This window comes from Castor canadensis, chromosome 5 (genome assembly GCF_047511655.1).
Source record: "Castor canadensis chromosome 5, mCasCan1.hap1v2, whole genome shotgun sequence".
Taxonomy (NCBI): domain Eukaryota; kingdom Metazoa; phylum Chordata; class Mammalia; order Rodentia; family Castoridae; genus Castor; species Castor canadensis.
In genome coordinates this window covers 100,609,566-100,636,251 of record NC_133390.1, presented here as the reverse complement: position 1 = coordinate 100,636,251, position 26,686 = coordinate 100,609,566, and the positions used below count along the sequence as shown (strand labels likewise).

Below are 26,686 nucleotides of genomic sequence, written 5' to 3'. Positions count from 1 at the left end.
GAACAATGAATATCATAAGTGATATCTTTGATATCTGTATAATTTAATTAGAAATCAGTAGCTAGTTCTTCTATGTATTAAGAGGAAAACCTTCCTTCTACCATCTCAGGTCTGAGTGGTGTGAAATAATTGACACAAAACAATAGGAGAAAAGTTTATAATGCATGTATGTGGATGTATCCTACAGGAAGTAGTTAGTTCATAGCAAAGCTTAATAAGGGCTGCATTTAGGGTGTTGAAGGATGAAAAGTTCAGATGAGGCTTACTTACACAGATTCATTTTGGAATGTGTGCTGCCCAAGGTTAGTGACTTCCCTGAGCTCAGGACTTTGGAAGTCAGGGAAAGTAGTGGACCACGGTGCTGTGACAGCTATCAAAAAGTTTTTCTATAGTCAGTGTGAGAGAACAGCATAGGTTCATCTCCAGATCCCAGATACGAGAGATGTGTTCAGAAATAAGAGTTATTAAAATCTCTGTGGATTCCTGTGCACTGAGAATAAAATCAAAGCTCCTTGGCTTGGAAGGTCTGCCCATCTCACCAAGCATCCTACCATTTGAGCCATCCTATCACTCAGTCTTTCAGATCTTTGGGAGGTCAAGCACTTTCCTTTTAAACTCTCTTTCCTTTGTATTGTTCTGCCTAAGTGGCTCCCTATCTCCTTCATTGCTGGCTTCTCTTCATCCTTTGCAGCATCACCTCTTCAGTGAAGCTTCTCCTAATCAATGAGTCTAAGATGCTTCTGTTATTTTTCCTTTGCTTTCTTCTTAACATGTCACATTTTGTATCCATTGAGCTGCTTTTACTTCCTCTTTCTCCTATTTAGATAATCAACCCATAAAGAATATGCACTTCCTTTGTAGCATTTGCAGTTGAAACTCTCAGTGTCATACCCCAACACTCTTCTCCTTCACTGTACACATGCCAAGTTTCCAGCTGCCCACATTGCATTCCTTTGCTTGAGGGATCACTTTGTTAGCTGGGAGCTGACTCTGTCTGTGCATTGAGCATGCAATGCTAGTCCTCAACCAGTCACTGACAGGAATTAGTGTATGAATGTTCAGACAGCCTCACTCTTTGGGAAGGATAGTTACCGATGGTGTTGACTAGCCCCACAACACCTACTTTACTGGCTAACTCTCCTTCCTTGTCTCAATTCATCACTTTCTGGTTAGCGTTTTATGTGCCTCCTAAGAAAACTACATAGTCCTACCAAAATGCTTGTTTAGTGGGCATTACTTCTGACACAGTTCTTTACATATGTAATTACATGCTAACTATTTTTCAATGAATAGATGAGTGGGTGAAACAACAAGGGGTTGCAAAGTGGAGTTCAAGATGGAATGATGTGTAAAATTTTTAACTGTTGACAAAAAATAATAGAGGTATTGTAAACTCTTTCTAAGGGATTTGGTTGGCTCACAAAAAGCATTGGAAACCCACATGGAGCTAGAGATATAGAGAATTCAATATGGAATTTTTAAAATTTTAAATTTTTTTTATTGTTGTGCTGGGTGGGGATACATTGTGGCATTTATAAAGGTTCTTACAATATATCATATATATGGAACTTTTTAAAGCTAGGATTTTCTTTAGGTTTACAGTCCAATTCTTGGTGATTTGATAGATGTCCAGCTTAAATGCAGCTTTTATATTTACCATTTTATTGCAGTATTTACCTCAAGTATTAAATATGCAAACATAAATAAAGTTCATTTGAACTTTATTCAGTTTAGGTGTGGTTAGCAGTCAAAACAACTGCCTTTTAGAAACATATCTAAAAGTAAGAACTGGGATGAAAGCAGAATCAGATGGTGAAATTTAGAGGCATAGAAAGAAGTGATAACAAGAAGAAACTACAGCCACAGAGGGTGATGTAACTGACATATAGTTTAGGACATGAGATTAGACACTTGTCAGTGTTATTCCTGTGTCACTGGACAAGTTCACAGAGGTTTTTAGATGCTGAGAAGAACTCAATTCTATTTCCAACAGATTATGTACATGGGAGATTGAGCCAGACTGTAAACTTCCTGAGGTCACAGGTAGGGGACTAAGCCAGACTATAAGCTTCCTAAAGGCAGAACGTCAAAGTGTGAATCATCTCCCACATTCCCAGTGGGGTCAGGGCATGGCTTGTAAATGCCTGGACTGCATGAGAAATACGAGTGGTTGGCCAACTTGCTGTTATAATTACTGCCACTTTCAAATGCAAAATGATGTGAGCAAGTAAATCATAAAAGCATTCTTCTAAATGCAAAAGAAGATTATAAAAAATTATTCTGGCACTGTAGATTATCAATATTATCCAGCCCTACACATTTAAAAATTAAAAATTGTGTATGTGTCCTTAAATCCTGTAAATTTGAATAAACTTTCTAAGGGAATATTAATATTTAGGTTGGAAAATACTTTGGTTTAAACAAGTATTGCATATGAAATCCAATTAACCATCCAGAGAGAAAATATTGTTCAGAAATAATTTCCAGGGGAAAAATCAGCTTCTTTTGATGAGTCGCCTTTCTTTTCTCATGGATAGTGAGAACCCTAACATTTGGCTTATTTTTTAATTTTGTTTATCAAAGAGCTCAATTTTTCTAACTGTGGGAATTTATGAATGTGTATCTTTCTTTTAAATTTTTCCTGGTCATTAAAATCTATTCTGATTTTTCTTCTTCCTGGTCCTGGATTTTAAGAACTATTTTCTTTTTAAGTAACCTGTATTGTACATATTTGTAGGGCTTGAATTTTTATAAATGTTGTTTTCTCTTTTACTTTATGTATGTATTTCTGTAATCATAAAGTTTTTGTGGGAAATGGAGGAATAAATGCTTTGTGTTTCATATATAAGCTCTAGTATTTCTACCTTATTACTGCTCATTTCTTTTTTCAAGGCCAAATGTTTGTGAAGAACAATAATTGACTGTTGTGGGACTTCCACACCCATGTGTTGGAGCCTTCACACACACTGTCAAGCTCTGGAAACCAAGCTGTACTGGCCCCAGGTGTTGTGTGAGTTATGAAAGAAGGTAAGGGTGCTTTTTTGCTTGTGATTATTAAATATCAAAACCAGAAATATCACCTGCACCTAAATATCTTATCTAATAAATTTTAGAAAGTAATTACACAAGTAAGGAAAGGAGAGTATGGCATGCTTACCCAGAACATGCAGAATTTATATTTTTTTTAGAGATGGATGTATGATTACTTCACTTTAAGCCTCATTTATCTGGGTTGTATTTTGGGTTAGAGGCCACTAATTTTACCTCATGACATGATATACCATTGAAAGCTGCAGATCAGAGAACTGACAGAAACAAGGGATATTGTGTTGGTTTGCTAAATTTAGCACTACTTGGATCCAGGGGATCTACAGTTGTGAACTAATGCCTGACCTGCCCTTGGTAGTCTTGTAACACTTTGAAACCTAGAGAGTCTTTAACATTATTATGGCCTTTGAATTAGGATTAACTCTGCAGGCTAGGAGAGAAGAGAAAAAGTAAGTGTCCATAATGCTTTCAAGAGTCCAGGCTTCATGTACAACATTTTCTCCCTTCAAAGTTTAAAATAATTTTACATAACATCTAGGAACCATTTGATACAAGTAGTTGCTGATGGGCTGAGTTTTATGTAAATAAATCAAATGGATATGAATTCAGGATATCTAACCTTAAAAAAAGTGTGGTTTCAGGTTAATGATGAATTTAATATTATTTCTATTATGGATAATGAAAAGTTGTCATTTATAAAAATTGGGCTTGTCACTGTGTAGAAATATCAGAACAGTTACAATATAGGACTAATCAAAATATTTTCAAATTAAGTAATTTATAGTTGTGAATATCAGCATATGCTGCGTGTGTGTATGTGTTTAAATTTCAGATTTTTGATCTATACTCAGGACATTTTACTGACATTTATTTTATGTCTTTATTTTTTATTTATTGTTTATAAATAAAAATATTCATATGTATATACATTGTTTGGGCCATCTCTCCCTTTGCCGCCAGCTCCCCTCTCCCCACTCACTTTTAGGCAGAACCTGTTCTGCCCTCTTCTCCAATTTTGTTGAAGAGATAATAACAAAGACGTAGCGTTTTTGCTAGCTTGAGATAAAGATAGTTATACAGAGAGATTCCTAGCATTGCTTCCATGCACATGTGTATTACAACTGAAGTGGTTCATTTCTTCCAGACCTTTTCACTATTTCCCAGTCACCTTCCTATAGTGGCCTTTGTCAGTTTAAGATTACTTTATTAGCTCCTCTACAGTGGGCACATCAAATACTTTCAAGTTTTAGGTTTCCTTCCCTTTCCCAATTCCTCCTGTACACGTTCTCCCCTTAGCGTGTGACCTATGTCCAATAATGTTACTGAATTTGTTTTAGGTCTAAAGTCTGCATATAAGGGAGAACATACAATTTTTGGCCTTCTGAGCCTGGCTAACTTCACTTAAGATGTTGTTCTCCAGTTCCATCCATTTACTTGCCAGTGACAAAATTTCATTCTTCTTTGTGGCTGAGTTTTACTGACATTTAAATCAGAAAAATTTCCCTGGCTCTTCCTAGATGTGTGTAGCCTTAGGTGAAGTTTCTACATTTCTTAGTTTGCAAGGTTGGAAAAACATTTCCATGGGTGGATATTATGAGGATTACCTGGAAACATGTTTAACACATACAGCACAGTGGTTTGTTCATGGCAGGTACTCAATATATGTTAGATAGTATAACACTATGGCAGAAAAGTTTATTACAATAGAAGTCAGTATGGAACCATACTTATAGGATATGTGATTTATTCATTAGACTACTTGTTTTTGTAAATGGTTTTTCATTTAGATTTTCTGTACTGCTCCCAAAAGGTTTAGTCATTGTCAGTATTAATCTGAACCAAAGAAAGAAAGTCCTGTCTTCATAGATATTCAGAATTTGGAAGAAAACAAGTATGAATAAGTAAAACAGTTCTCATATTTTTGTTCTAAAGAGCTAGTAGTGTTATACATTCTGTGTGTAACACTGGGTTAGAGTGGTGGCAACATTAAAAGATCCTTGGAGTCTTTGGCAAACTTGTATCATTTTTGTTTATACATAAGTAGACAAACCTACACTTCTATCCAAATTGGAGAGGTATACACAAAAACTATCAGGTTATGTTTCAAGCTCTGTTTTTGAGAGATGAAAAAGAGGAATATATATTGACATGGAGGCTAAAAAGAAGTTGGGGAAAGTGGTATTTGAAATTGACCTTCAAAACCAAGAGGATTTGAGGTATAATATAGGCAGAGCTGTGTGAATAAGAATGTGTTAGTACTAAAGAATAAATCTGACACTGATTTGGTAGACAGGAAATATGCCTACTTGGAGACGTTTGGAATTATCGTCAGGTGAGAGGTAAGCACAAATTGTGCAGTGTTTTCAATTTTTTTGTTCATAATGTCCTCAGTAAGGATCTCTATACACTTTTTTTTCATAATTGCCCTCTCCCCTGTGAAATTTTGACACTGCACATATACTTTATATGTATTTATGCTCTGAGCATGTTCCTTTGTAGAGCCATGCATCATTTTAGCAGTGGATTATTTTCATTTCCCCCCAGCAAGGACTGTCGCCGCCTTGCTGGTGATTGCTCTGTGGTTAAGAATGCATGCTGTAGTGGAACCAACATATGAGGTGCTTTCAATGTCTAATTGAAACATATGTGCCTTAATATTCTTCAGGAGTTTATTATTCTCTAATTTGTATTTCACTTTTGAGAGACTGAATGATGTTTTGGATGGTTTATTCTATAGCTCATAGGGTCCTCTTAATTTTCATTAACCTATACCTGTAATGAATCTTGGTTGCATATGCAATAGGTGTGTGTATATCATATACAAATTATCTACACACACTCTCACATATATAGATAGATATACATCTGTATATCTATCTATTATCTATGTATCGATTTATCATTGATCTATACATTTTTTCTATCTGTATTTAGGCTGGGACTTGAATTGGAGGGAGAAATATTTTATAGATATGACATGGCAACTTTGCGTTAAGAGAAGTGTTACACCCCCCTGATCCAGATTTCTCTGTTTCTTAGGACCCGCTACTATACCATGTACAGGCAGGTGTACAACACAGAGCAGCAAACGGTCTATAGGTGCTGCCCTGCTTGGAGGCAATGGGATGATGAACCGGGATGCCAACACTGTAAGTTGTAATTCTTTCTGTCAAACTCTCTGTCACAGGAAGGAATGGTTTTGTTGTTTTCGGTTTCAATCATATCATGCCTATTATTTTTGGCATCTTTAGAAGCACCATAGAATCATAAAATTGCTTTGGGTTAAATATTAACACATGACATGTGCAAAAATGCACAAATAGCTTTCTGTTAAGTATTTGTAATGATAGGTCACAGCTTAGGACCCATGCAAGTGCTGCTTTATATTCTGTCTCTTTATTTAAAAGACAGTTGATTTAAAGCCAGACAGGTTATACCTTGACGTCCATCTCCGTTTTCTGTTTGCTCCTTTCCCATATCATCAAATTTGTAATCCACAGTTGATTCAAAAGTCCAGAGGGAAATCACTGTACTAAATCTAAATGGGATTTCTCAACTTGTGCTTGTCATGATTAATTGCAGAACTCTGGAGGCAGTTTACTTTTTAAAATGAGGTATGCAGTCCTTTTACAAACCTCTGCTGAGGGTACTTGAGAACCTTTGCAGTTTGTTTGACAGCACTCAAGCAGCAGAACTTGTGACATTATATAGTTCATTCACTCCAGGAGAAATGGCTTGCTTTAGTGACTCCTTTACCTGTATTATGTGTTTATGGTTATTGCGAAGTCACTTAAAATGCTTCAGTGTGTTGCAATCAATGCAGCAGCATGGCACAACAATTCATCTCTCCTACTAGTCTGTACCTTAGGGAGTTTTCTGCATCCTGCTTCCCTCCCCTGTGTGCTTTCTGCTCTTGAAATATCTTAGTGAAGTTGGGGCAGGCTTCCCATATTAAGCAGGCTTAGTGTTTAGTGGTGTACCAAGAGTCACTGTGTATTTATTTGACGTGTAGGCCACTGCAGCTGACTGGTTTAACATCAGTGAAAAGATCTTCTTCTACAATGCCATACCAACTATGGGATAAAACTCCTGGAAACCAAAAACTGTGAGAGGAATTCTTTGTATTTGTTGTATGGCACTTACCATGGTCCTTTGGCTCTGGTTAAGTATTAGCATTTATTGTACGTTTTTTCAGATTGTTATGACCATGATGGTCATCTTATCAATGTAGTTTCTTTAAGTCAGCACCTCTTAAATTTGAGTGAGAGTACAAAATCACCTGATATCTTTTGAAAATACTGATTCTGAGTAAGTAGGACTGGGGTGGGCCTGAGATTCTGCATTTCAACAAGCTTCCAGGTGTTACAAATGTTCCCTCAACATAGAATTCTGCAATGTTTCACACAGTAAGGCTCTATACAAATTAGGGCCTTGTATAGACAGCACTCTTTAACCTTGCTATAGAGGGCTGGCAGAAATATCTAAATTATGTTACACTAGCAACCTGGTGCCTATATTGAATTTTTTTCTCTCTTTTGACTCCATTCTCTTACCCATCTTGTCTACCCTTCTATTAGCCATCTCTGCCCTGGGGACTCATTTCAATGGAAGGAAATACTCAGATGGTGAAGCCCTGTGGTGCCAATGTTCTCAGGGATTTCATGGACCCCACTGTCAGTATGGTGAGTCTCCAGCAAGACCATTTTATTATGATTTGGAGCTGTCTGCTTTCCTTTAGGGGCCAGCCAATTGTGTTGATGCAGACTAATGGCAAGGTTATCCCTCTGGAGATTGGTGAGCATTTAAAATGAGCCACTAAGCAGAAATCTATAGTGCAATAAGCATCACAAAATATGCTTTGTAGTCTAGTTTTAATTATTCACTCTAAGAGTTCAAAGGGTAGCAGTAAGTACAAAATAGTCCACTTTGTAAAGGAAATGACAGTTTAATAAGAAAACCTTATTCTGACCTCAGATGTTAAGTGTTTCACGGAGCCATGGTTTGAGATTGTTGGCATAGTATTCTTTTGTGAGATCTTTGTGCTTTATGAAAGAATAAAGTGGGGTTATGAATTTGTTGTGATATGCTATTTACTGATTTTATGATCTTTATTTTTAAAAAACTGAAAAACAAAAAACTCAAAACTTGAATGATTCTCAGAGTTTCACCATGTGGCAACCTAGTTTTAAAGGTTGGAACTTTATCAACAGTCAATTTCAGACATGTACATTTGAGATGTTTCTAGTGCAGGAAATTTCCAATGGCCACTGATTTATACTTTACTGCATCTGCCATGAGAAGGGATGATTTCCAAAAGATTTTGAAAAAGTTTTGATTTAATCGTCTGATTTTCGTCTCCAGAGAATGCATGCGCATCTGCAGTTATCTTTCAGAGCAGGAAAAACAAAATGAAACCTAGCTTACTGAACTTGAAGAAATAGATGTACAAAGCTAATGAAAATATTGCATTTACTGTCTTGTGCTGATATGTTTGCTTTCTTGTTTCCAGTACTTAGATGATTGTTAGTGAGATTGGAAGGTGTCTGGAGCTCATCATTTATGTCCATTTGTCTCCTCTGCCCTTGGCATAAGGTTAAGACTCATGGTTTTCATGGGTCACTTCAGATATATTCTTCTTGTTAATTAATCCTGATACTCCTTTCTGAGCTACTTATCTGTTAAAAAACAAACTTGAAAATTTAAAAGCTGATTTTAATGCCAGATTATTATTTGATTCTGGGGAGCACTGATTCTGAAACAGGTCAGTGGATACTTTGAGCTCCAGAATGTATCTTCAACTGTTTTCATGATTTTTAAGAAGTAACAGAAATCATACATTGATCCATGATGACAAATTATTTGCCTATAAAGAAGTTATTTCAAATACATGTGCTACACTGTTTCTTCATTTTGATCAGTAAATGTAATGCATAGTTACAGATATCTTTGATCAATTGAGAATGTATTACTTTATAAGTGCATTTGTTTTGGTAGAGCAAATCTTGCAAAACGTCATGTCTCAGAGGAGAAAGGTTATTAAGGAGACATATGGTGTTGATAATGGCCTAGAAATCATACCTGGATTAATCCATTTTTATTTTTTATACCAGTGTTTGGATATTTTGATTATTCCAATTTCTTAACAACTTTTGTACTTTGAAGTAACTAATATTCTTTCAGAAATTCAAGTATCTAAATTTCTTACTTTTTTTGTCTTGGTGAAAATACTGAATTATTATAACATAGGCAGAATTAGTGCATATTTGCCACAAGTTTGCATATGCATATGTGCATATTTTCCAGTAAACATAATTTTGATGTTCTGTTTCAAAGTGTATAAATAATAACTCAAGCAAATAAAAGTTTTCAAATAATTAAAAAACTCACTATGTACAATGTGAAAAAATAAAACTGTACAGTATACCTGCCTTCAGATAACCATGATGGTCATACTCTTATGTATACTAGTTCATGTTCATATGCATGTGAAATTTTACATAAATGAAATCATATCCTATGTAATATTTTGTCAGGAAAACTTATTTTCTTTCCTTTCCTTCACTTTCCTACTCTCTTATTCTCACTGCACGCCTTCTCCTTAGTTCTATTAGAGTGAATCACTGCATCTTCATTCAGAGCCCAAGATGTGAAAAATACCGATGATCAGGACTATTGTAAACAGGGAATGCTAGTCTCAGGTAAAGTTGACTTTGAAATATATGGAAAAAAGAACTGATGAAACCAGATGGCTTCAAAAGTGGACAAAAAGACTGTAGTCCTAGAGAGAGAAGGGACATGCTAATAACTGAGAAAAATGCTTGAAGTTAGTAATGATTTTAAAATGCTGATCTACTTAACTCATTTGAAAAATCTGCCTCTAATAAGGAAAAATGAAGAAAATGAATTTGGACAATTAGGAAGTAATGAAGAGCTTTCTAAAACAGCTATTGGTTAAAGGAATCAAAAGGAATACTTTGAAAATTTGAACACATGCAAATCAGGCTAGATAGCTGGTAGGGAATTTTTTTTCTCCTTTTATTTTCCTGGATTAAGGCAGAGAAATGTGAAGTTTCATTAACTGATTAATATCACACACAAAGTTACATGTCTTCCCTTCATCATTTACTCCATCTTCTTTTTCTCTGGTCAGAAGTCACATTAAATGATAATGTGCCTAATGGTTGACTGTTCAGTCTCTGAGGTCTTCTGGTTTCTTTTGTATATATATTCGTTCATTCAGTCTTCCAGTCAGTCTCCCAGTTAGTAAATATGTATATGTCACAGACTGTGTACTAGTTACTTCAGATGTCAAAACAAATACGTTATTCTTAGTGTGGTGGGAAATAGAGACCAAGAAACAAATGATTATAGAGCAGCTCAGAGTTGCTGTGAAGGAGTAAGTAGGTGAGGGCCCATCTATTTCACACCAGAAGGTGAGGGAAGTGTTCTCAAAAGACTTGGAAATGCAGCATACAACCAATTCTTTTTTTTGGGAAAAAGTTTGATATTTTATTTATTTATCTTTTTATTCGTATGTCCCGCCTCCCCCACCCCCTCCCTTACCACCCTCCTTTCCCCCCACCCCCTCGATACCCAGCAGAAACTATTTTGCCCTTATTTCTAATTTTGTTGACGAGAGAGTACAAGCAATAATAGGAAGGAACAAGCGTTTTTGCTATACAACCAATTCTTAAAGATAAACAGAACAATCATATGAAATTTAACACAGAGAATAGTATATCTCCCATAGGCCTAAAAAAGCACAAGTTCAAGGAATAATAATAGTAATAAAAGTAATAGTTCTCCCTTGGCTACAATGAGACATGCACATGGGTGGTGGAGAAAAATACATTTTGTTAAGGTCCAGAGCAGCAGTACCTTAGCCTTTGTTTTTTACTCCAGCCAAAACAAGTGCTTTGGGACTTTATACACAGGCAGCTAAGTGGTGGAATTCTGAAGGACTTTCCTAGTGTAAAAAAATATTCCTAGAGCTATTTGTAAAAAATAAAGTAGCTTTAATTTCCTGAGCACCTACCATGTACCAGATACTTTAATTAATGATTAATATACTTTACCTGCATTAATCCTTACAGGTCTACACATGCATACTCTTGATCTTAGAGCTCCAGCCACCAGAATTATGGGATAACACATTTTGTGTAAGCCATTCCATTTGTAGTACTTTGTTGCAGCAACACTAGTGAACCAATATTGGGAATTTAGAATATATTTTCCCTTCTTCAACAACTTTATTGCAGCAGTTGGCCTATTGAAGCAATGAAATGGGAGAAAATCGCAGGGGGTTTATAAAGAGTATCATGCTAAGAAAACTTGATGGTTTATTTTAATTGAATTATAAAATTAGTCTGGGAAGGCGATATAATTTGGAAAAAATGCAAAAATCATTATTTGAAGACACTTAAGCTACAATCCTAAATGAACATTACTAGGAGATATTATGGAATGAAATGCAGGTTATAGTGTGGGGATAAATTGATATGCATTCTTAGCATGAGCCAACAGTTTACAATAGTTAAAATCTAATGTTATTTTATTTGTCATAAAAAGATGCATTGTATCAGAACCCGAAGCCCTCAGCAAGGGTCTGGGAAGTCCTTATTGTAATTAGATAACTGCATTCTGCTTTACATAACTTAACAGAGGCTATGGCAAAATTGACAGGCATGAGGACAAGTGTGAGAGAGGAGTAAATGAACTGATTATGAGGAGAGCAAAGCAGTAAGTATTTGACATGTTCCTGTGTGCCCAGAAAAAGAATATTCTTCTATTTGAATTTCATGCCAAAGACTTACTACCCTGACATTGGTTTGAAAATAGGAAGTTTGGAAGTGTTGTTGCTAATGTACCCTTTAAGGGATGCTTTGCATGTCTATTGCTAGCAATTCTGGAAAACAGTTTGAAAAGACTGCATTATAATCACTTAATATTTGCAAATATGATAGTCTCAGAGGAGAATGACCTAGCATTATCTAGGGCTATTTGATTCTACATGGTGTAGTTAATTATGAACTAGAACACGATAAATGTGAATAATGACAATTATAGCTACCTCATAGATTGTGCTTTTTATATGCTAGGGGCTCTTTTAAGTGCTTTGCACATATTGGCTTATTTGAAATTCACAATAATCCTGTAAGGGAAGTGTCACAAATAGTCCTCATACAGATGACATGTGCTTTAGTCTGTTTTCTGTTGATAAGTACACTAAGCCAGAGCTTGGATAAACTATAAAGAAAAGATATTTATTTGGGCTCATGGTTCTGGTCTAAGGTTCAGGGGACTTCTTGCTGGCAGAATCTGCATGTGTCACAGGGCATCATATAGCTAGGGATAAGAAGCAAGTGAGAGACCTAGCCAAACTGGCTTTTATAGCACACTAGCTCTTGAGATAACCCATTAATTTATTACTTAAATGAACAGATCACTCTATTCACAAGGCTGGAGCTCTAACCACCTCTTAAAGGTTCCACCTGATCCCACCTCTTGATAACTAATAGTAAGAATTACACTCAACATGAGTTTCAGAGGGGAAAGCCATCTCCAAACCTGTTGCAGTTTGGATATGAAGTACCCCATAAAAAGTCATGCTTGGTCCCCAGTTGGTGGGGCTATTAAGTGTGATTGGATCATGAGGGTGCTAACTTTGTTGATGTGTTTATCAATCCACTGATGAGTTCATAGCTGAGTAAGTTGTTAGGAGGTGGCACCTAGTTGGAGGAATTTGGCCACTGGAGGCATGCCTTTGAAGAGTATATCTTGTCTCTGGGACCTCCTTCTCTCTGATTCCTGGCTCCCATGAGATTAGTAACTTTCCTTTAAAATGCCTTTCTGCCATGTCCTTCTACCATCTAAGACCCAGAATTAATGGTGACAAGGAGCCATGGACGGAAACCTCCGAAACTGTGACCCAAACTAAATCTTTCGTCTTTTAAGTTAATTTCGTCGGGTATTTTCTCACAGCAATAAAACATGACTAACATAAAATCAAAGCAATGAGCTTGAACTAGAGACATGTTAAGCAAATTGCTTGAGATCATCCTGGTGCCCAAGTTTGTCCTTTCAAACATGATGCTGTGCTGTTTCTTTAAAATGGAAGAACATTCTTGGGTAGGAAAAATATATTTAATATAATTTCTCTGTAAAAATTCCTTTTTTATGAAAGTATACTTGGTATGCCCCTGAAAGAGTTGTAGAGGATTTATACTTTAATTTTAGTGTTTAAACCTGGTCCATGGGCCTAGCAAACAATATTGTTGCATAAGAATGAGGTAAATTGTTATCTTCATTTAAAGTTTTGCTAACTATACACATATGTATTGAGTTACTTCTTAAGACTTGTGAAGTACATATGTTCCTCTGTATTGGAAAGCCTATATCCGGTTATGGAAAGAGGGAAACAAATGCTATAATGTGATGAATATCATTCTCAGAAATACATTCAAAAAGACACAGGTCATGGTTGGGTTGCTGTGACAAATAAGACTGAATGTTAATGCAATGGGCACACTAAATAGCTTTGATCCCAAATTTTGGATATGCAATCGCACTGAAGATTTTAAGATGGGACATTTTATGTGTGAAGGTATATTTCGAAGATAGAGCTATAATACAATAAAAAGATGCTGAAGACCAATCTCAGTGGCTCTTGACAGTGATCCAGGCAAAATAGCTGTGATCCAGCTACTGAGAGGTGGAGATTGGAAAGACTGTGCTTCAACACCAGACTGGGCAAAAAATGTTAATGAGGCCCCATCCCAACAAACAAGGTGGATGTGGTGGGTACATGTCTGGAATCCCAGCTATGCAGGAGGCATTGGAAAGAGGACCATGGTCCGAGGCCAGCACAGTCAACAACACAAGAACCTATCTGAAAAATAAAGCCAAAAGGTCTGGGGGGTGTGGCTCAAGTGGTAGGGTACTTATCTAGCAAGCTCCAGGTCCTGATTTCAAAACTGCAGTACTGGAAAATATGCAGAACGACAAAGAAAAATAAAATATATCATCTTCATAGTTATTTCTTCTATTTTGTTGCTTGCAGACAATAGATATCTTTTTGTTTTTGCTTTTAAAGCAGATTTCTGTTATTCTATCAGGTACAAAGTAAGACTTTAAAATGCTCTGTTGAGTTTATTGACTTAGAGTTTAATAAATTCCATCTTTTTTCTTCAGAAATCTCATGAACGTAGCTTGAAAGAAGAAATCCTGAGTAAAATCAAAGGGAACATGGTGTGTTACACACACATTCTGCATTCACTTTTTTTTTGGATAGTGTAGCTGAATTTTTACCTGTAGTTAGTTTGAAATATGGATATGTGTGTGTGCAGTGAGATTTTATTTAAGCTTATTTATTTCTGGATGTTAATGAGCTTGAAAAACACTAACAATCTCATTTCTTTTGGTTGGACAATTTCATTCTTTAGTTCTTTTTGAAACCACAAATTCCTTATTTTACTATTAAAACCTACTAGTAAAGGTACTCGGTAGACATTACACTCCTCTCTATTAGAGTTTAGGCTGGTCAATGGTAGAAATTACAAGTATGCTAATTAATTATTAAAAACCTGCATGATTAGAGTATTTTATGTTGGGTAAAAAGAAACTACCAAGATTCTCTGCTTTCAGGTGCCTGGCTCTTTGGATAGGAGATAAGAGGAAGCACCTGGTGGGTTGCCACCTTGGTGGCATTGTTCAGGCAGGAGGGTCCTGGGATCCAGTTAACCTGAGCACAGGACATTTTGGGTGAGATTTAATGATGCAGTTCCTGAGACAGCCAAAGTAGAATACTGGAGAAGACAGCTGCAAGTTGAATCCTGCAAGATAAAGGGAGGAGAGTTTGATAGTGAAGTGTATTGAGACACTCACTGATATTGAAGGTACACATTTATCTGCACACACTAGGATCTTGTTCTCAACAGGATCATCTGTGCTGGGCTCCTTCTCCCTCATTGGTCAAGCAGGGCATAATGCATTATTATATTTTTTAAACCATGAATTAGCTGCGTTAGTAATTTTTCAACATTTATTCTCTGGATTTCTTCTTCCATGAAGTTTCTGTGTTTGTTTTTATTTTTTTAAACATTGTCCAAATTATCTTTAATGAAATCAATATTTTTTTTATTGTTGTGGTGGGTAAAGGGGTACATTGTGGAATCTACAAAAGTTCTTACAATATATCAAATATATCATACTTGAATTCACCCCCTCCACAATTCTCTTTCATCCCCCCTTTGGGAAATGCTGTGCTATGTAACTTTGTGTAGTGTTCATTCTTGTAGGGCTTTCTAGATTCCTCAGTGTGCTAAGATGTACTGGGACTCTCACGGAAGGCTTTGTAGATTCTTGTGTATTCAAACACATATAACTATTAAACCCCTTTTAATAAGGCTATCTTGAAGCATTATTAGTTGTATGGAACTCTCTTGCTCACACACACACACACACACTAAAGCTATTTTTCCAATCTGTGTTAATATAATATTAACACATTTATATAGTAGTGAAAAAAAACCACATTTAACAAGGTGCTTTCCCATATGTTGCCTCATTTGAGCTCACACCTACTCTGTGAGGGAGATCGTATTATTCCCAAATTAGAGTTGAAGTGCCAGAGACCCAAAAGTGTAACTGATTTGCTCACGTAGCAAGCAGCTTACAAGTAGCAGAGCCAAGACTTCAACCTAGATATTTGACTATAATATTCTGTGGCACTGCCTGTCCCACAGCTACCTAGCAGTGAGCTTGGCTTACAGTGAGCTTTAGATCCCCTTTCTGTACACTCTGCACTGGAGGAGGTAGAACGTTGTTGAGATGCCTTTTCTCATCTTTCTCTTTTTGGGCTCTCACTGAAGTTTTCCTAATTCATATTTTCTTTTGCCTTCCCCTTACCCATTAGAATATAGTTCTGTTGCTTCTCTCAATAACCAACTTAAAATTTAAAATTCATATATATTACTGGTTTAGCATATTTATAATTTAGCTAGGCCTTCTACAAACACAAAACCTAAGTAGTGACACAGAATTGGTAGTCAGCAGGTAGGCTGAGCTAGTTGGGTAGAGAGCTTTCAGGAATTCCTCTGTGTGTGATATGCAGGATGCTGTTTATGTGGTTTTCACAATGATGTGCAGAACTGAATGTTCCAGGCAAGTGCTGCAAGTTAGTGGCAGGCCATTCCTTCATTATTGCCTGTGAGTCTAAAAGCTGTTGCCATATTTGTTCCAAGCAAATAATACCAAGTATGACCAGGCATCATACTGCATTTTATACTCACTACTCTTTTCCCTTGCCTCCACATATTCTCATATAACTAGATTTCTTAAATTCTATTTTACTAAATAAATATCCTTTGACCTCCAAAATGCTTAAGGCCATAGTTATAACCATAATGAGTGTGTATACCATAGAGATAAGTGTCCCAAATCAAAGTCTTAAGAGAAATAGAAAGAATACAGTATAGAAATTAACCTGATCCAAAAAAGTTCTGCCCTTTGACCTCAGCTTCAGGGAGGTATTCAGTGAGCCCTTGAAATGTCACACATTCTCTCTGGAGAATTTGGCTCATCAGATAGCCTAACACTACAATTTAAAGTGGAGGCACAGCACACTCTAATTGTCTTAAGTTGGGGATCTTGCCGTATCGATATGACCAACAATGTGACAGAGAATGGGGCTTTTGGGTGATGCCCAGAGGGCTGAAAAGGAGAATGAAATCAACCAATGAGCAGTCACAATCAACCATGCCAGCATAATGGAGCCTCAACAAGTACTCTCAGCACTGGTGCTTGGTGAAATTTCCTGGTTAGCCATAGTCTGAGTGCTGTCACATGCTGGAAACTAATACATTCCAGTGCCAATGTGGAGAGAACAGTGGGTGCTTCACTTTGGTACTTGCCCAGATTCCATCCTATGCACATCTTCCCATGGCTGATTTTAATACAGTAGCTTTAGTCAGTTCTATGGAACCTTATAACCAATTACTGGATGTGAGAATGGTTTTATGAACCCCTAGAACATGAAGTCGGTGTCAAAAGTGAGGGTGCTCTCCTGTGGGATTGTTCTCTGTAATTTCTCGGTTGACTTACACTCTTGAAAAAGTGAAGTCTTTTCTCTCTTTCTTCTTCTTTGAGAATTAACTGCTTTGGATCTATGTTGTGCTTTCCTGAGACTGTAGGACACAGAGACAATGAAATAGCACTCTGTGGTGCTCAACTGTGCAGGATGGAGCTGAAGGAGGGCTTTACTCATCACTGGTGAAGAACAATAGTGTCGGGACTGCCTAAGTGGGTTGAAAGTAATGGTTTAACACACCCATTTATTGAATCAGATGGCAAACCACAGAAGGCAAGTGCAAAAATAACATTATTATAATATGTTAGAGCTGAACAATGCTGGAGACGGGATGTCAGAGAGTAGGAGAGAGAGAAACCTGAAGTTTTAAGAGCCTGCCTGCATTTTGAGTGAACATTTGTTGGAGTTGTAATAGTTTAAAAATATTACTTAAAATTGCATGGTAAAGGATATTTAACAACTGGAGATTTAGTTATGTAACTTAACTAAAGGCTGTTTTTTCCATTTTGACAGAAAAGATGATATGTTTTGTTCTGTTGTGAGTTCTAGTGACCCCTGCTTAGCTTTCATTTATCACAAATAATCTTCTCCAGGATACTGCAATTGCTGCAATGTTGAGATGCTTATATTACATCTAATCTTGGAGAAGGGTCAAAATAAATCTGTGAATTAAGTAAGAATATATTACATCAGGCTGAAGAGCGTGTCAGGAATACATGAAGAGAAAAATAAAACTATCTCTATAGCCCATGAACTAGTTGATGGGGTCTTTTTCCATTATTCTGGAATTTAGTGGAGAAAAACAGGTGGGTCTCATATCAGTGTGTTCCTTGGATTCAGCCAATTGCAGATTGAAAATATTTGAAAAACTAGTTTTAACAATTGACTTCCTTTCTTATCATTATTCCTTAAAGAATGCAGTCTAACAATTATTTATGTAGCACTTACAGTGTATTAGGTATTGTTAGTCATCTGGAAGTCATTTAAAGTATATGGGAGGATGTGTACAGTTAATATGGAAATTCTATGCCATTTTGCATAAGGAAAATGAGCATGCAGATTTTGTTATCTTGTAAGTGGGGCATTACAACCCATCTTTCTTGAATACCAAAGGAAAACTGGGCTGTTCATCTCATTTCCAGTGTGGTTAAATAGGATGTGAGAACACATGGTGGCCGTGCATTGGTTCCTCATATAAATAAGGAAGGGAATACTTAGGTAAGACATTAGCTGTGATAGTTTATCCTTAAAAATGTACAGTGCAGAGCTCAAATACCTGATTATATAAAGATGTGGTTGGCTATGGGCTAGAGAAAATCCCAAAGATGTGATCAGCTCAATGGTAACTTCATGTTTACCTAGAGAATTATGGGTAGGAACTGATGGCTCCTATAGAGGAAGCCTTTTTTGCAAGAATATACAAGTAAAGGAGTTAACAAGAGGAAACTAAAATCAAAAGTAAGCAAATCAAATGGAACTTATATTGGAGGATATGATTAGAAATGAAAATTTAGACTAAATGTGTTAATACAAAGAATATAAAAGTTGATAGAGTGGACATATCTTGAAAATGTAGTTCAAAATCTTTTTTATTCTTATTTTTTCTCATTTATATATCATACTTTATGACTACAGTACAATTAAAGAGAGCCTCTTGAAAAATTTTCTTCAGGATAAGACATGATTAAAATTTTATATATTCATTGTAAGGGCAAATACTATGTTTTAGACTAAGGATGAATTTTCATAGTCAATTAACAAATAAAAAAGTTAGATAAGTAAAAAGTAAATTAGAGTTAAATCTGAACAAATCTAATAGTTATTAAACATGACACTGTAGATTATAGTCCTCATGACTTAGCCATTTATGTATTGAAAAATAATGAAGAAGGTATGAGCATGACGGTACATACTGTAATCTCAACTACTTGGAAAGTGGAGGTAGGAGGACAGTGATCCTCTTGCAAAAATGCTAGACCCCAGATGGAAAGCATACTAAAAACAAAAGAACTGGTAGTGTGGTTCAAGTGGTGGAACTCAAGCCTTGCAAACAGAAGGCCTTGAGTTTGATACCTAGTACTGCCAAACAGAACGGAACAAAACAAAATTAAACAAATGAAGAAGACTTTCATCAAGTAGAAAAACTAGAAATGGATTGTTTAGTCACTGAAATGATGATACTCACACAAAGGTATCTCTGCTACTTTTCTGAAGAATTTACATACACCTTCATTTATTTACTAACAAATCATCAGTCAGATAGCTATATCTTTTGGTCACAAATATAAAATGCTCTTAACAATTAATCTTCTTAGTGCTTTAGAGAAATGGTTAAGATCATTCTCATTCTCTCTCTTGAGATGATTCCCTTTCAGCTATTGAAAGTATATTCCTTTCCTAATAAACTGTACTGTTTTTTTCTTTTTTTTTTTCATTTTTCTTTTATTATTCATATGTGCATACAAGGCTTGGTTCATTTCTCCCCCCTGCCCCTGCCCCCTCCCTTACCACCCACTCCGCCCCCTCCTTCTCCACCCCCCCTCAATACCCAGCAGAAAATATTTTGCCCTTATTTCTAATTTTGTTGTAGAGAGAGTATAAGCAATAATAGGAAGGAACAAGGGTTTTTGCTGGTTGAGATAAGGATAGCTATACAGGGCATTGACTCACATTGATTTCCTGTGCGTGTGTGTTACCTTCTAGGTTAATTCTTTTTGATCTCACTTTTTCTCTAGTCCCTGTTCCCCTTTTCCTATTGGCCTCAGTTGCTTTAAGGTATCTGCTTTAGTTTCTCTGCGTTAAGGGCAACAAATGCTAGCTAGTTTTTTAGGTGTCTTACCTATCCTCACCCCTCCCTTGTGTGCTCTCGCTTTTATCATGTGCTCATAGTCCAATCCCCTTGTTGTGTTTGCCCTTGATCTAATGTCCACATATGAGGGAGAACATACGATTTTTGGTTTTTTGAGCCAGGCTAACCTCACTCAGAATGATGTTCTCCAATTCCATCCATTTACCAGCGAATGATAACATTTTGTTCTTCTTCTTGGCTGCATAAAATTCCATTGTGTATAGATACCACATTTTCTTAATCCATTCGTCAGTGGTGGGGCATCTTGGCTGTTTCCATAACTTGGCTATTGTGAATAGTGCCGCAATAAACATGGACATGCAGGTGCCTCTGGAGTAACAGTCTTTTGGGTATATCCCGAAGAGTGGTATTGCTGGATCAAATGGTAGATCGATGTCCAGCTTTTTAAGTAGCCTCCAGATTTTTTTCCAGAGTGGTTGTACTAGTCTACATTCCCACCAACAGTGTAAGAGGGTTCCTTTTTCGCCGCATCCTCGCAACACCTGTTGTTGGTGGTGTTGCTGATCATGGCTATTTTAATAGGGGTGAGGTGGAAGCTTAGCGTGGTTTTAATTTGCATTTCCTTTATTGCTAGAGATGGTGAGCATTCTTTCATGTGTTTTCTGGCCATTTGAATTTCTTCTTTTGAGAAAGTTCTGTTTAGTTCACGTGCCCATTTCTTTATTGGTTCATTAGTTTTGGGAGAATTTAGTTTTTTAAGTTCCCTATATATTCTGGTTATCAGTCCTTTGTCTGATGTATAGTTGGAAAATATTTTCTCCCACTCTGTGGGTGTTCTCTTCAGTTTAGAGACCATTTCTTTTGATGAACAGAAGCTTTTTAGTTTTATGAGGTCCCATTTATCTATGCTATCTCTTAGTTGCTGTGCTGCTGGGGTTTCATTGAGAAAGTTCTTACCTATACCTACTAACTCCAGAGTATTTCCTACTCTTTCTTGTATCAACTTAAGAGTTTGGGGTCTGATACTAAGATCCTTGATCCATTTTGAGTTAATCTTGGTATAGGGTGATATACATGGATCTAGTTTCAGTTTTTTGCAGACTGCTAACCAGTTTTCCCAGCAGTTTTTGTTGAAGAGGCTGCTATTTCTCCATCGTATATTTTTAGCTCCTTTGTCAAAGATAAGTTGCTTATAGTTGTGTGGCTTCATATCTGGATCCTCTATTCTGTTCCACTGGTCTTCATGTCTGTTTTTGTGCCAGTACCATGCTGTTTTTATTGTTATTGCTTTGTAATATAGTTTGAAGTCAGGTATTGTGATACCTCCTGCATAGTTCTTTTGACTGAGTATTGCCTTGGCTATTCGTGGCCTCTTGTGTTTCCATATAAATTTAACAGTAGATTTTTCAATCTCTTTAATGAATGTCATTGGAATTTTGATGGGAATTGCATTAAACATGTAGATTACTTTGGGGAGTATCGACATTTTTGCTATGTTGATTCTACCAATCCATGAGCATGGGAGATCTCTCCACTTTCTATAGTCTTCCTCAATCTCTTTCTTCAGAAGTGTATAGTTTTCCTTGTAGAGGTCTTTCACATCTTTTGTTAGGTTTACACCTAGGTATTTGATTTTGTTTGAGGCTATTGTAAATGGAATTGTTTTCATACATTCTTTTTCCGTTTGCTCATTGTTAGTGTATAGAAATGCTAATGATTTTTCTATGTTGATTTTATATCCTGCTACCTTGCTATAGCTATTGATGATGTCTAGAAGCTTCTGAGTAGAGTTTTTTGGGTCTTTAAGGTATAGGATCATGTCGTCTGCAAATAGGGATATTTTGACTGTTTCTTTACCTATTTGTATTCCTTTTATTCCTTCTTCTTGCCTAATTGCTCTGGCTAGGAATTCCAGTACTATGTTGAATAGGAGTGGAGATAGTGGGCATCCTTGTCTGGTTCCTGATTTTAGAGGGAATGGTTTTAATTTTTCTCCATTAAGTATAAAGCTGGCTGTAGGTTTGTCATATATAGCTTTTAAAAGGTTGAGGAACTTTCCTTCTATTCCTAGTTTTCTTAGAGCTTTTATCATGAAATGATGTTGGATCTTTTCAAAGGCTTTTTCTGCATCTATTGAGATGATCAAGTGGTTTTTGTCTTTGCTTCTGTTAATGTGGTTTATTACGTTTATTGATTTTCATATGTTGAACCACCCCTGCATCCCTGGGATGAAGCCTACTTGGTCGTGGTGAATAATCTTTTTGATGTGTTGCTGAATTCGGTTTGCCATTATTTTGTTGAGGATTTTTGCATCAGTGTTCATTAAGGAGATTGGCGTATAGTTCTCCTTTTTGGAGGTGTCTTTGCTTGGTTTTGGGATAAGTGTAATACTGGCTTCATAAAATGTATTAGGCAGTTTTCCTTCCCTTTCTATTTCGTGGAACAGTTTAAGGAGGGTTGGTATCAGTTCTCCTTTAAAGGTCTGATAGAATTCAGCAGAGAATCCATCAGGTCCTGGACTTTTCTTTTTGGGGAGACTCTTGATTGCTGCTTCAATTTCATTTTGTGTTATAAGTCTATTCAGGTGATTAATTTCCTCTTGTTTCAGTTTTGGATGATCATATGTATCTAGAAATCTGTCCGTTTCTTTTAGATTTTCAAATTTATTTGAATATAGGTTCTCAAAGTAGTCTCTGATGATTTCCTGGACTTCCATGGTGTTTGTTGTTATCTCCCCTTTTGCATTCCTAATTCTACTAATTTGGGTTTTTTCTCTCCTCTTTTTAGTCAGGTTTGCCAGGGGTCTATCAATCTTGTTTATTTTTTCAAAGAACCAACTTTTTGTTTCATTAATTCTTTGTATGGTTTTTTTGGTTTCTATTTCATTGATTTCAGCTCTTATTTTTATTATTTCTCTCCTTTTATTTGTTTTGGGATTTGCTTGTTCTTGTTTTTCTAGGAGTTTGAGATGTATCATTAGGTCATTGATTTGGGATTTTTCAGTCTTTTTAATATATGCACTCATGGCTATAAACTTTCCTCTCAAGACTGCCTTAGCTGTGTCCCATAGGTTCCGGTAGGTTGTGTTTTCATTTTCATTGACTTCCAGGAACTTTTTAATTTCCTCTTTTATTGCATCGATGATCCACTCTTCATTAAGTAATGAGTTATTTAGTTTCCAGCTGTTTGCATGTTTTTGTCTTTACTTTTGTTGTTGAGTTCTACTTTTACTGCATTGTGGTCAGATAGTATGCACGGTATTATTTGTATTTTCTTATATTTGCTGAGGCTTGCTTTGTGCCCTAGGATATGGTCTGTTTTGGAGAAGGTTCCATGGGCTGCTGAGAAGAATGTATATTGTGTAGAGGTTGGATGAAATGTTCTGTAGACATCTACTAGGTCCACTTGATCTATTGCACATTTTAGATCTTGGATTTCTTTATTGAGTTTTTGTTTGGATGACCTATCTATTGATGATAATGGAGTGTTAAAGTCTCCCACAACCACTGTGTTGGCGTTTATATATGCTTTTAAGTCTTTCAGGGTATGTTTGATGAAATTGGGTGCGTTGACATTGGGTGCGTACAGATTGAAGATTATTATTTCCTTTTGGTCTATTTCCCCTTTTATTAGTATGGAATGTCCTTCTTTATCTCGTTTGATCAATGTAGGTTTGAAGTCTACTTTGTCAGAGATAAGTATTGATACTCCTGCCTGTTTTTGGGGGCCATTGGCTTGGTAAATCTTCTTCCAGCCTTTCATCCTAAGCCTATGCTTATTTCTGTCGGTGAGATGAGTCTCCTGTAAGCAACAAATTGTTGGATCTTCTTTTTTAATCCATTTTGTCAAACGGTGTCTTTTGATGGGTGAATTAAGTCCATTAACATTAAGCGTTAGTACTGATAGGTATGTGGTGATTCCTGCCATTTAGTTGTCTTAGTTGTTTGAAGGTTTGATTGTGTGTACCTAACTTGATGTTACTCTCTACTGTCTTGCTTTTTCTTATCCTGTGATTTGGTGCTGCCTGCCTTTTCATGGTTAAGTTGGGTGTCACTTTCTGTGTGCAGGATCCCTTGCAGAATCTTTTGTAATGGTGGCTTTGTGGTCACATATTGTTTTAGTTTCTGCTTATCATGGAAGACTTTTATTGCTCCATCTATTTTGAATGATAGCTTTGCTGGGTAGAGTATTCTGGGGTTGAAGTTATTTTCATTCATTGCCTGGAAGATCTCACCCCACGCTCCTATTGCTTTTAATGTTTCTGTTGAGAAGTCTGCTGTGATTTTGATGGGTTTACCTTTGTATGTTACTTGTTTTTTCTCTCTTACAGCCTTCAATATTCTTTCCTTAGTTTCTGAACTTGTTGTTTTAATGATGATATGTCGTGGAGTAGTTCTATTTTGATCTGGTCTGTTTGGTGTCCTGGAGGCCTCTTGCATCTGTATGGGAATATCTTTCTCTAGATTTGGGAAATTTTCCGTTATTATTTTGATGAATATATTACGCATTCCCTTCGCTTGCACCTCTTCTCCTTCTTCGATGCCCATGATTCTCAAGTTTGGTCTTTTGATGGAGTCAGTGAGTTCTTACATTTTCTTTTCACGGGTCTTGAGTTGTTTAATTAATAGTTCTTCAGTTTTTCCTTTAATTACCATTTCATCTTCAAGTTCTGAGATTCTGTCTTCTGTTTGTTCTATTCTGCTGGATTGGCCTTCCGTTTTGTTTTGCAGTTCTGTTTCATTCTTTTTTCTGAGGTTTTCCATATCCTGGCAGTTTTCTTCTTTATTGTTGTCTATTTTTGTCCTGAGTTCATTTATCCATTTATTCATTGTGTTCTCTCTTTCACTTTGGTGTTTATACAGTGCTTCTATGGTTTCCTTTATTTCTTCTTTTGCTTTTTCAAATTCTCTATTTTTATTGTCTTGGAATGTCTTGAGTGTCTCCTGTACATTTTGGTTGACCCTATCCAGTATCATCTCTATAAAATTCTCATTGAGTATTTGTAGTATATCTTCTTTTAAATTATTCTTGTGGGCTTCATTGGGTCCTTTGACATAGTTTATCTTCATTTTTTTGGAGTCTGGATCTGAGTTTCTGTTCTCTTCATTCCCCTCTGGTTCCTGTACTAATTTTTTGCTGTGGGGAAACTGGCTTCCCTGTTTTTTCTGTCTTCCCGTCATTGTCCTTGGTGTTGTTACTGTCCCTCTACTGTGTGTAATTAAGTATTTTCTAGCTTGTAATAATAACAATGGTAATATTTAGAATGGAAGAGTGAGCTGAGATGGAAAGCAAGAAGTTAAAGAAAAGGGGAAAACAAATATACAGACAAGAGGGAGAAAGCAGAACAAGGTATCAGACAAGAGAGTTGCAAAGGTATAAACAGGGAGTGTTAGTGTACTAATCGACAGTAAGCTGAACAGACATTAGAGAGACAGAGAGAGGATTGAAAATCAAAGATAAAAAAATAAAAAATAAGTAAATAAAAGTAATATCTATATATAAAAATGAATTAAAATAAAATGGAAAATAGAAAATTAAAAAAAAACAAACAAAAAACCCAAAAGACTTCCAAGTTTATATGCAATACAGTTTCAGTCTTAATAATTTGGGTGTCCGTCTCAATCTCCAAGCCTGGAGTTGGTGCCTCAGATGTTGTTCTCTGTCTCATCAAAGGGGATGCATAAAGTAGAACAAAACTACACACACACACACACACACACACACACACACACACACACAAGCTCCACCAAGTGTCCCCAGTTCAAATGCAATACAGTTTCAGTAAGTTTTTCGGCTTGCAGGTGTAATTCGGTTGTTCTCTCATCAAAGGTAGGGAGAAAAAGAAAAAAAAGTGTCTGGAGACAGTTCTGAGACTGGTATCTGCAACTGTGGCTTGCCTGCCTGCTGCTCTCAGCCTGTAGCTGGCGGCATTATTTATGCAGATCTCTGGGGTGAGCTAGCACTCACCTGGTCCCACAGGCTTTGTTTGCTCAGAGTTCTCCTGTGCGGGAGCCTCTGCTACAGGCTTTCCCCTTTCCAAGCACTGGGAAAGGTGACACTGCCCCTGCGTTGTCAGGCCTGCGTGTTTATTTACAGTTCATATGGGAGGTGGGTCTTCCCCCCTCTCCTCTGAAGTTTTCCTCCCACTGCCACTTTCAGAAGCTTTCCTGCTCCTGCTTATTGGGCGGTTCTGCTGCTCCTGCCGGCTGCCATGTTTGTTTACAGTTCAAGTGGGAAGTGGGTCTTCCCTCCTCTCACAAGCTTTCCTGCTCCTGGTTGCTGGGTGCGCCCCACTCCCGCCAGAGCCTCTCCGGCCCGCCTGGCTTGTTTATTTACAGTCCCGGGAAGGATTCCCTTCCCCCAATCTTCAGCACTCAGGGTGCCCCACCCTCTTTCCAGCATGTCTTAACTGTTTTTATTGCTTATTACTCAGTTTCTCTTTTTTTTTTTTCCTGGGTGGAGGTCAGTCTGTCCAGGGGGCTATGCTGCTCTGGCCCAGGCTTGTCTGTGGGTCTACCGCGGTACCACGAAGCTCACCTGGTCCGCGTCTTCCCAAGCCGTATGGGCGCCGGCCACTGGTGGCCCCGGGCACCCTCCTCGTTTCTCCGTTTAACGTGAAATGGAGATTCTCTGCACCGGCTGGAGATGTGGAGGGGTCAAAGTTATGCCTTTTCTCGGTGATTATGCCTGCAAAGTGTGTCTCCAAGATTTCACTATAGGAGGGTCACTTTCTGCTTCCTACC

The 26,686-nt window shown here is 37.0% G+C and overlaps 1 protein-coding gene across 7 annotated transcripts in view; it reads left to right on the top strand.

The window, feature by feature from the left end:
* The window catches only part of LOC109679873 (uncharacterized), a 518,055-nt gene that overhangs the window by 50,400 nt on the left and 440,969 nt on the right, over positions 1 to 26,686 (top strand). For 6 of the 7 annotated variants that reach the window (XR_012448046.1, XM_074073834.1, XM_074073833.1 and 3 more), the window contains exons 2-5: positions 2,893 to 3,027; positions 5,338 to 5,387; positions 6,088 to 6,197; positions 7,626 to 7,730. Coding sequence is in view for 6 of the 7 variants with exons in the window: in XM_074073834.1 (XP_073929935.1) it covers positions 5,347 to 5,387; positions 6,088 to 6,197; positions 7,626 to 7,730 (256 nt within the window). In the remaining variant the exon portion in view is untranslated. The remainder of the gene's footprint in view (positions 1 to 2,892; positions 3,028 to 5,337; positions 5,388 to 6,087; positions 6,198 to 7,625; positions 7,731 to 26,686) is intronic. The other variant, XM_074073835.1, reaches the window with a different exon arrangement.